The 12,320-nt window shown below is 43.6% G+C and overlaps 1 protein-coding gene across 1 annotated transcript in view; it reads right to left on the bottom strand.

Moving 5' to 3' along the window:
* Positions 1-11,443: 11,443 nt before the first annotated feature.
* LOC123483008 (extensin-like) overlaps positions 11,444-12,320 on the bottom strand; it is a 12,118-nt gene continuing 11,241 nt past the window's right edge. Inside the window, exon 2 of the mRNA XM_045212273.1 lies at positions 11,444-11,781. Within this exon, the coding sequence (XP_045068208.1) occupies positions 11,444-11,781 (338 nt within the window). The remainder of the gene's footprint in view (positions 11,782-12,320) is intronic.

Genomic DNA, 12,320 nt, shown 5'->3' with positions numbered 1-12,320 from the left:
TTAGAGCTGATTGAAAAGTTCAGCCTGTTTTGGTGAATGTAGTTTTGGCCTGCCTGGTGACATCACCATGAGACCACTCCCAGACGGTCCACTGCTGTCGCTGGCTCCACCCTGCCTGGTGACATCACCATGAGTTACTGTACATTTGTTAATAGACCAAATAAGAAAGAGAGTTCCAAACCTCTCGGCCAATAACAGCTAGTTTTCAGTTATCCCCTCCCCACTCAGACCACTCCCAGACGGTCCAAAGCTTGAGAAATTGCTATTTGATAAGAATCAACGTTTTTACCATTTTCATTGAAAACAATCACAGTAAAGTATTTAATTGTTACCCAGAAATGATTTAATATTGTGATGAAAACGGCTGCTTTGGACCTTTAACCTCCACGGGATCAGTGTCCCTTATACGGGACGGTTGTTGCTCAATATGCGATATGTGAATAGAATGGTGTTGTAACAGCCAACTTTCCAGGACATAGACATGTCTTATATGGGCAGAAAGCTTACACTCCTGTTAATCTAACTACAGTGTCCAATTTACAGTAGCTATTACAGCTAAAAAATACCATGCTATTGTTTGAGGATAGTGCACAACAACAAAACACTTTTGTCAATTAAACTGGTTTGATACATTCACCTCTGAAGGTAAATAATGTTCTTACATTCAGTAATCTTCCTCTGATTTGTCACCCTAAGGGTCCCAAAGATACAATGTTGTGTAGTTTTGTTTGAAAAATCAATTTCTATATTTAAATGTAGGAACTGGGTTCTACAGTTTGACCTCTGACTCCACACCCACCCCGCCCGGCCATCTAGATGTGTGAAGGTTAGTGTATTTTCTGTAGGGAAGCTAATGATCCATCATTTATGACATTCCTGGGAGTGTGCAAACTTAAATTCTGTATTACCATAGCATTTTTGTATGTTCTCTATAGTTATGTACTTGAAAACCAATTCGGCACATTTGGGAAAACTCCTGGCAGACTTGATACAAAATATTGTGTAGTGATGTAATTCTTCACTGGATCAGTCTGACAGTTTGTACACACACTGCTGCCATCTGGTGGACAACATCTAAATTACATCTAGAATCCTACATCACTGTCTGGCCTTTCTCTTGCATTTCAAAGATGATGAAACAAAAAAATAAATAGAAAACACATTATTTGTTGTTTGTATTATCTTTTACCAGATCTAATGTGTTATATTCTCCTACATTAATTTCACATTTCCACAAACTTCAAAGTGTTTCCTTTCAAATTATATCAAGAATATGCATATCTTGCTTCAGGTCCTGAGCTACAGGCAGTTCGATTTGGGTATGTCATTTTAGGCAAAAAATAAAAAAAAGGGTCAGATCCTTTTAATAAAAGTTGACTTTGCTCCTCTGCTGTGAGATCAGATCAGTCCATAGCTCTGATATCTGTACTGATATCTCCACTCTAAAGCTGATACAATGTTAATGGGGCATCTAATGTAACGTCTTACTTTATCCTCTCTATCTGGCAGGAGAGTAGCTGGAAATAGACCTATGTCAAAGATAATATAACCCATCCCCAGTAGACTCTCTCCGTCTCAACCTGACATCTGAACCTAAAATACCTCTCTGACAGTCTCTCCGTCTCAACCTGACATCTGAACCTAAAATACCTCTCTGACAGTCTCTCAGTCTCAACCTGACATCTGAACCTAAAATACCTCTCTGACAGTCTCTCAGTCTCAACCTGACATCTGAACCTAAAATACCTCTCTGACAGACTGACAGACAGACATTGGGCTACCAGGGCTTCAATATTTTGATGATGGGGTTTAACATCTCCACAGGAGATGGTCATTTCTTTCCTGCTTCTTCATCATGTGGTTAAATATAAATGTGTGTGTGCATTTGCGTGCGTGTGTGTGTGCGCCTGTGCGTGCGTTAAATATAAATGTATCCCAAGTTAATAGACTCAGATGCATCAGAAGCCTCAGGAGTCTGCTCATCGTCAACTGAACTGGCTCCAAATAAATACATAACAAATACTGTATATCCCCAACAGAAAACTCAAAGTTCTGATGGGAAATGGATCCTTGTGAAGGGAAGAGAAGAGAAGAGAAAAACTAGCTGAAAAACTCAGAAAAACTAGCAATGTTGTCCTGCAAATGAAATACTTTTTTAAGTTTAGAAACCACATATTGTCACAAAACATCAGATAATAAACTTGGCGAGTTTGCTCTTCAGAATGATTAGTTTGAACAAAACTGGATGAAGAGTGTTGTTGCTGAAAAACAGCACTGAACCATTTCTAGACAAGATAGAGAGAAAAAAAGAAGGAAAAATATTCCCTGAAATGTTTGACAAATCAAGTCAAAAGCACTCAGTGGTGCTACTGTGGTTCTCTAAACACCGGCTTTGAAACTCAAACGAGGGAGACAAGCACAATAAGAGGTAGGAAAATGTTACAAAAACACAACAATTAGTTTGACTCAACATCAATGCATTGTCACCATACATTAGAATCCATAGGACTCCCAGGGAATTATGAAGCGTACTGTAAAGCACAGGAACATCTAGCTAGTCCCCATGCTGGCTGTGTTGTCATGATTCATTCTGAAGGAGAAGGAGCTGAATGTGTTCCAGTGAGCCCTGCCTGGCCCCTGCCTGCGCTCCTCGTGGCACACACAGACACACACACACACAACCACACACACACACACACAACCACACACATATGCACACACACACACACACACACACACACACACACACACACACACACACACACACACACACACACACACATGCACACATACACAGACACACAACCACACACATATGCACACATACACAGACACACAACCACACACATATGCACACACACACAGACACACAACCACACACATATGCACACACACACACACACACACACACACACACACACTATGCACACACACACAGACACACACACGTACACTCCGTCTCCTGCTGATTGGCTTTAAGCTGTGAATCTGTAATGTTCAGCTCAGAGCCCATTTCACCACTAAAGGCTTTGTATGAATTCCAAATGGCACCCTATTTCCTATTTCCTAGGCTCTGGTCAAAAGTAGCACACTGGATAGGGAGTAGGGTGCCAACTTGGAAGGTCCCCTTTGTGTTAAACAACAGCAGAGAGGAGGGGATCCGGATCAGGGTTGTTATATTTCCTTGTTTCTGTGGTCTGTAACTGCCCATATTTAATATGCAAGAAAAACAAGATATTCTGGAAAGTTAATACATGTCACAAGTGATTCACATATGGTTTATTTACATTTGATTGTGCAGAAATGTACATACACTATAGATATCCCTAGATGAGAGAATTGAAATGCAAGGACAAGGAACAGGGCGAGGACAATGACGATCTGAGAAGTCAATAGAGTAAGAATTCAGCATCTGTTTAGAGCAGGGGGGGTCTCTTAACAGGACGATCTGTTTAGAGCAGGGGGGGTCTCTTAACAGGTCGATCTGTTTAGAGCAGGGGGGGTCTCTCAACAGGTCGATCTGTTTAGAGCAGGGGGGTCTCTCAACAGGTCGATCTGTTTAGAGCAGGGGGGGTCTCTCAACAGGTCGATCTGTTTAGAGCAGGGGGGGTCTCCAACAGGTCGATCTGTTTAGAGCAGGGGGGGTCTCCAACAGGTCGATCTGTTTAGAGCAGGGGTCTCCAACAGGTCGATCTGTTTAGAGCAGGGGAGGTCTCTCAACAGGTCGATCTGTTTAGAGCAGGGGAGGTCTCTTAACAGGTCGATCACAGCCCACCTATGAGTAAGCAATTTTCACGTGTTCCACCACAAACTGTCATAAACAAATCTCAAAAGTATTTTTACATTTACATTTTAGTCATTTAGCAGACACTCTTATCCAGAGCGACTTACAGGAGCACTTACGGTTAAGTGCCTTGCTTAAGAGCACATCGACAGATTTTTCACCTCGCCGGCTCAGGGATTAGAACCAGCGACCTTTCGGTTACTGGCACAACGCTCTTACCCACTAAGCTACCTGACGCCCCAAGTATCAGACACCACAAGCTACCAGCTACCATCTAACCAAGGCAACACTGACGTTATCCCAACCCTGGTTACTAGCCACATTTGGTTTAAAATGCTAAACCTAACACACTATCTGCCCATTCATTTCCAGCAATATATGTTTGTCTATCCCACCATGTGTAGCCAGTTGATGCGATAACCGTCTTGTGGGTTGACAGAAATACTTTCCCCAACACCTTCTCAATTAAATGTGAACTGCAAAGTAGGCTTACCTGGCAGATTAGCCATTAGTGTATTATTTGTATCTATTGTTTGTTATTTGCAAACGTTGCCATGAAATGAGTAGCAGCAGTACAGAGCCATCGCTAGACCGGCACGTTAGACAGCACTCGCTAGATGCACAACTAAAGTGGAGTTACACTCGAAATTATATTTGTTCGTTTTCCTCGAGACCTAAAAAATAAATGGTCTTCTGATGTGATTTAACCATTGACATGGACTCAGAACATCCACCTTCGTTGTTCCTCTTACGAATAATTGTACATTTTGTTAGTGAAAAACTAAACAAATCTAAAAAAATCTGGAACATTTAAACTGAGAAAACATTATTTGGGAAAGATCACAGACTTTATAGGGCCCCCCTTAGAGTCGTTTATGAACCATTATTTTAAAAGGTATATTGACAGAACACATAGTGCACTACTTTCTCTTGTCCACTAAGGACCCGGGGAGAGAGGAGGAGAGAGGAGGAGAAGAGGAGAATGGGCCTATTGGAAAGATAGAAAATAATTAGTAGCTAAAGACATGTTTTTTTTTTTTTTTCTAGCATGAGTAGCTCTCATAATAGAAAAGGTTGGAGACCCATGGTTTAGTGTGATTTTATAAGGAGGTTTATCTGTTTAGTTTGATTTTATGCGTGTGGGGTGGTTCATTTATACAAACCCTGAAAAGCAAACAGAGCAACTCAAAAGGTTGAGTAACTTATGGTAATACATTTGTATCAATCCTGCATTATCAAACAAACTGTTCCAGGGTAACACACACACACACACACACACCACAAGCACAGGCACTGATACACACGCCAGTACACATCAGCTGTGTGGGGTTGATCTATGTTGATCTAGGTTGGTCTATGTTGATCTAGGTTGATATAGGTTGATCTAGGTTGGTCTATGTTGGTCTACGTTGATCTATGTTGATGGTGTGCTAAAATGCAGCGAGGAGAGTGTTGACTCAGTTGGATTACTAGCCTGGGGCATCATGCAGCCTGGACACAGAGACATAATGAGAAAAGGTCAGTGTGTCTCTGCCCGTGTCCCAATGGGCCCTTGTCAAAAGCAGTGCACTTTACAGACAATAGGATGCCATTTGGGATGCACATCTTTTTCTCTTCTCTTCAACAACATAGATAACATGAGAAAATCTACTTCTGCTAAGCTTCCCAGTAAAGCAATGAAAACAAGCAAGCTTCCCAGAAAAGTGCTCAAAATAGCCCACGTTAACATATGTAGCTTAAGAAACAAGGTTCATGAAATCAATAACTTGCTAGGATCAGATTACATTCATATTCTGAATATCTCTGAAACTCACTTAGACAATAGCTTTGATGATACAGTGGTAGCAATACAAGGTTATAACATTTACAGAAAATACAGAAATGCCAGTGGTGGAGGTGTTGCTGTTTATATTCAGAACCACATTCCTGTAAAGATTAGAGAGGATCTCATGTTAAATACTGTTGAAGTAATATGGCTACAGGTTCATCTGCCTCACCTAAAGCCCATTCTGGTGGGAAGCTGCTATAGACCACCAAGTGCTAACAGTCATTATCTGGATAACGTGTGAAATGCTTGATAATGTATGTGATATCAACAGAGAGGTATACTTTCTGGGTGATTTAAATATTGACTGGCTTTCATCAGGCTGCCCACTCAAGAAAAAGCTTCAAACTGTAACTAGTGCCTGCAACCTGGTTCAGGTTATCAGTCAACCTACCAGGGTAGTTACAAACAGCGAAGGAATGAAATCATCAACATGTATTGATCACATCTTTACTAATGCTGCTGAAATGTGCTTGAAAGCAGTATCCAGATCCATCAGATGTAGTGATCACAATATAGTAGCCATATCTAGGAAAACCAAAGCTCCAAAGTCTGGGCCTAATATTGTGTATAAGAGGTCATACAATACGTTTTGTAGTGATTCCTATGTTGTTCATGTAAATAATATCTGTTGGTCCGTTGTGTGTAATGAGGAGCAAACAGACTGTAAAAACTGTTAAATCCCCGTGGATTGATGAGGAATTGAAAAATTGTATGGTTGAGAGGGGTGAGGCAAAAGGAATGGCAAATAATTCTGGTTGCACACCGATTGGCAAATTTACTGCAAATTGAGAAATCATGTGACTAAACTGAATAAAAAGAAGAAGAAACTACACTATGAAACAAAGATAAATGACATAAAGAATGATAGTAAAAAGCTTTGGAGCACCATAAATTACATTTTGGAAAAAAAGGCAAACTCAGCTCCATCATTCATCGATCAGATGACTCATTCATCACAAAACCGACTGATATTGCCAACTACTTTAATTATTTTTTCATTGGCAAGATTAGCAAACTTAGGCATGACATGCCAGCAACAAACGCATCCAAGTGTATCTGACCAAATTATGAAAGACAAGAATTGTAATTTTGAATTCCGTAAAGTGAGTATGGAAGAGGTGAAAAAAGTATTGTTTATCAACAATGACAAGCCACCGGGGTCTGACAACTTTGGATGGAAAATTACTGAGGATAATGGCAGACGATAGTGCCACTCCTATTTGCCATATCTTCAATCTAAGCCTACAGGAAAGTGTGTTCTCTCAGGCCTGGAGGGAAGCAAAAGTCATTCCGCTACCTAAGAATAGTAAAGCCCCCTTTACTGGCTCAAATAGCCGACCAATCAGCCTGTTACCATCCCTTAGTAAAGTTTTGGAAAAAATTGTGTTTGACCAGATACAATGCTATTTTACAGTAAACAAATTGACAACAGACTTCCAGCACGCTTATAGGGAAGGACATTCAACAAGCACAGCACTTACATAAATGACTGATGATTGGCTGAGAGAAATTGATGATAAAAAGATTGTGGGGGCTGTTTTGTTAGACTTCAGCGCGGCTTTTAACATTATCGATCATAGTCTGCTGCTGGAAAAACATATGTGTTATGGCTTAACACCCACTGCTATATTGTGGATAAAGAGTTACCTGTCTAACAGAACACAGAGGGTGTTCTTTAATGGAAGCCTCTCCAACATAATCCAGGTAGAATCAGGAATTCCCCAGGGCAGCTGTCTAGGCCCCTTACATTTTTCTATCTTTACTAACGACATGCTACTGGCTTTGAGTAAAGCCAGTGTGTCTATGTATGTGGATGACTCAACACTATACACGTCAGCTACCACAGCGACTGAAATGACTGCAACACTTAACAAAGAGCTGCAGTTAGTTTCAGAATGGGTGGCAAGGAATAAGTTAGTCCTAAATATTTCAAAAACTTAAACCATTGTATTTGGGACAAATCATTCACTAAATCCTAAACCTCAACTAAATCTTGGAATAAATAATGTGGAAATTGAGCAAGTTGAGGTGACTAAACTGGAGTAACCCTGGATTGTAAACTGTCATGGTCAAACCATATTGATACAACAGTAGCTAAGATGGGGAGAAGTCTGTCTATAATAAAGCGCTGCTCTACCTTCCTAACAGCACTATAAACAAGGCAGGTCCTACAGGCCCTAGTTTTGTCGCACCTGGACTACTGTTCAGTCGTGTGGTCAGGTGCTACAAAGGGGGATTTAGGAAAATTGCAATTGGCTCAGAGCAGGGCAGCACGGCTGGCCCTTGGATGTACACAGAGAGCAAACATGCATGTCAATCTCTTCTGGCTCAAAGTGGAGGAGAGATTGACTTCATCACTACTTGTATTTGTGAGAGGTGTTGACATGTTGGGTGCACCAAGCTGTCTCTTTAGATGACTGGCACACAGCTCGGACACCCATGCATACCCCACAAGACACGCCACCAGAGGTCTCTTCACAGTCCCCAAGTCCAGAACAGACTATGGGAGGCGCACAGCACTGCTACCTTGGCAGGAAATAATGGGGGATCCTTAATAAACCCCAGGAAGAGTAGCTGCTGCCTTGGCAGGAACTAATGGGGGATCCATAATAAACTCCAGGAAGAGTAGCTGCTGCCTTGGCAGGAACTAATGGGGGATCCATAATAAACTCCAGGAAGAGTAGCTGCTGCCTTGGTAGGAACTAATGGGGATCCTTAATAAACCCCAGGAAGAGTAGCTGCTGCCTTGGCAGGAACTAATGGGGGATCCTTAATAAACCCCAGGAAGAGTAGCTGCTGCCTTGGCAGGAACTAATGGGGATCCATAATAAACTCCAGGAAGAGCAGCTGCTGCCTTGCCAGGAACTAATGGGGATCCTTAATAAATACAACTACAAAATAACACAAATCCCTGGGCATGTCTGTGTGCCAGCCTCAAGTACTAATCAGGAAATGCTGAGTACACGCACGCACGCACACACACACACACACACACACACACACACACACACACACACACACACACACACACACACACACACACACACACACACACACACACACACACACACACACACACCATGAGTAATACAGTAGAGATGAGACAGTGTTCAGAGCCAGTCTGTGTGGTCTATTTAGTCAAGGAGTTTAGCCTGTTATACAGGAGAACTAGATACTTAGCTAATTGGATGGTCGTGATAATAAAACTGGATTTCTCTTCAAGGTTGAGCTGGCACAGACAACCAGACAAAAACACACACATACAGGTACGCACGCACGCACGCACGCACGCACACACACACACACACGCACACGCACATGCACACGCACACACACACACACACACACACACACACACACACACACACACACACACATACTTCTCTGAAAAGGTTTAAGGAACAATCAATCAGATTCACTCAAGGTCATTTCAGCAGATTAGAAGAAAAAAAAACTCCTATCAGCAAGTGTGCTGTGTGCATGAGTGTGTGCATGAGTGTGTGCATGAGTGTGTGCATGAGTTTGTGCATTGAGCTGTGGAATCTCTCTGCTTTAGTCAGAGTAAAAAAATGCATTAGACTGAAATATATTCAACATTCATATTAGCCCAGTGCTCCTCATTGATTTGACACAAAGATAATAAATAATTGTAATAGAATCACATTGGAACGTTGAACGCTGACTGCCATTACTAAAGAGACCTGAAGGAAGACATGTTCATCTCTGCTCTCCAAACACATCCACCGCAGCTACCTGGGCTGGATTTATCAAGCGTAGCGTAGAGAGTAGGAGCGCTGCTGATCCAGGATCAGGTCCCCCCCGTCCACGTAATCTTATTCATTATGATCTAAAAGGCTAAACTGATGATTGATCAGCACCATGCTCTGAGATCCTTGATAAATGGGTCTATGGGCCCAGGTCTCTTCAGTAGCAGTGGAAACCAGACTACAGAATATGGATCCATGTCACACTGAGTGAAGCCACCGGCCTGCCAAACAGATTACTGACCAATGGGATCTACTTCACACTGAGTGAAGCCACCGGCCTGCCAAACAGATTACTGACCAATGGGATCTACTTCACACTGAGTGAAGCCACCGGCCTGCCAAACAGATTACTGACCAATGGGATCTACTTCACACTGAGTGAAGCCACCGGCCTGCCAAACAGAATACTGACCAATGGGATCTCCTTCACACTGAGTGAAGACACCGGCCTTCCAAACAGATTACTGACCAATGGGATCTCCTTCACACTGAGTGAAGCCACCGGCCTTCCAAACAGATTACTGACCAATGGGATCTCCTTCACACTGAGTGAAGACACCGGCCTGCCAAACAGATTACTGACCAATGGGATCTCCTTCACACTGAGTGAAGACACCGGCCTTCCAAACAGATTACTGACCAATGGGATCTCCTTCACACTGAGTGAAGACACCGGCCTGCCAAACAGATTACTGACCAATGGGATCTCCTTCAGACTGAGTGAAGCCACCGGCCTGCCAAACAGATTACTGACCAATGGGATCTCCTTCACACTGAGTGAAGCCACCGGCCTTCCAAACAGATTACTGACCAATGGGATCTCCTTCAGACTGAGTGAAGCCACCGGCCTGCCAAACAGATTACTGACCAATGGGATCTCCTTCAGACTGAGTGAAGCCACCGGCCTGCCAAACAGATTACTGACCAATGGGATCTCCTTCACACTGAGTGAAGCCACCGGCCTGCCAAACAGATTACTGACCAATGGGATCTCCTTCAGACTGAGTGAAGCCACCGGCCAGGCCAAACAGATTACTGACCAATGGGATCTCCTTCAGACTGAGTGAAGCCACCGGCCTTCCAAACAGATTACTGACCAATGGGATCTCCTTCAGACTGAGTGAAGCCACCGGCCTTCCAAACAGATTACTGACCAATGGGATCTACTTCAGACTGAGTGAAGCCACCGGCCAGGCCAAACAGATTACTGACCAATGGGAGCTCCTTACTCTATCAAAGAGAGACAGCTTGATGTACAGGACACCCCCTGGACAGGACACTAGTCTATCTCCTGTTTCTGTAGTGAGACAGCTTGATGTACAGGACACCCCCTGGACAGGACACTAGTCTATCTCCTGTTTCTGTAGTGAGACAGCTTGATGTACAGGACACCCCCTGGACAGGACACTAGTCTATCTCCTGTTTCTGTAGTGAGACAGCTTGATGTACAGTACACCCCTTGGACAGGACACTAGTCTATCTCCTGTTTCTGTAGTGAGACAGCTTGATGTACAGTACACCCCCTGGACAGGACACTAGTCTATCTCCTGTTTCTGTAGTGAGACAGCTTGATGTACAGGACACCCCCCTGGACAGGACACTAGTCTATCTCCTGTTTCTGTAGTGAGACAGCTTGATGTACAGTACACCCCTTGGACAGGACACTAGTCTATCTCCTGTTTCTGTAGTGAGACAGCTTGATGTACAGTACACCCCTTGGACAGGACACTAGTCTATCTCCTGTTTCTGTAGTGAGACAGCTTGATGTACAGTACACCCCTTGGACAGGACACTAGTCTATCTCCTGTTTCTGTAGTGAGACAGCTTGATGTACAGTACACCCCCTGGACAGGACACTAGTCTATCTCCTGTTTCTGTAGTGAGACAGCTTGACGTACAGGACACCCCCTGGACATCTATTGGTTGAGATTAGGATTAGGGACAGAGGAACCTAATAATAGATATGTATAAAACATTGCTTCACTCTGTTGAAAACAATTTCACACGTATTTCTTCCAGCCGGATCTTGCAGCTCTCTAAAAAGAGCAGCACCCTGTGAAAGTGCTAAATAGGTGTCAGTTTCTCTGCTTCCTGGCGTGGGGTGGGCCCTGGGAACGAACAGAGAGTCAGTGCTAAATAGGTGTCTATTTCTCTGCTTCCTGGCGTGGGGGGGGCCCTGGGAACGAACAGAGAGTCAGTGCTTCCTGGCGTGGGGGGGGCCCTGGGAACGAACAGAGAGTCAGTGCTTCCTGGCGTGGGGGGGGCCCTGGGAACGAACAGAGAGTCAGTGCTTCCTGGCGTGGGGGGGGCCCTGGGAACGAACAGAGAGTCAGTGCTTCCTGGCGTGGGGGGGGCCCTGGGAACGAACAGAGAGTCAGTGCTTCCTGGCGTGGGGGGGGGCCCTGGGAACGAACAGAGAGTCAGTGCTTCCTGGCGTGGGGGGGGGCCCTGGGAACGAACAGAGACCTATAATAATGTGTACTGTACACAATAACATTAATCACTGAATACAACATACAGGCTGCAGCTTAAATGACACCCTATTCCCTTTATAGTGCACTAATAGGCTATAAATAACCCTGTGGACTCTGGTCAAAAGTAGTGCACTATATAGGGAATAGGGTGCCATTCTCTGGTCTAAAGTAGTGCACTATATAGGGAATAGGGTGCCATTCTCTGGTCTAAAGTAGTGCACTATATAGGGAATAGGGTGCCATTCTCTGGTCTAAAGTAGTGCACTATATAGGGAATAGGGTGCCATTAGTGACATATCCATACGGTATAGCTATTCCATCTGTCTATACCTCGACCACTGATTCAACAGATGCCTCTTCTGATTCTCCACCATCCCATGTTAAACAGATCCCTTTGATACGGTCTTCTGATTCTCCACCATCCCATGTTAAACAGATCCCTTTGATACGGTCTTCTGATTCTCCAC

Source organism: Coregonus clupeaformis, unplaced genomic scaffold, assembly GCF_020615455.1.
Source record: "Coregonus clupeaformis isolate EN_2021a unplaced genomic scaffold, ASM2061545v1 scaf0004, whole genome shotgun sequence".
NCBI lineage: Eukaryota > Metazoa > Chordata > Actinopteri > Salmoniformes > Salmonidae > Coregonus > Coregonus clupeaformis.
The sequence above is the reverse complement of the archived record's forward strand: the minus strand, read 5'-3'. Positions and strand labels throughout refer to the sequence as shown.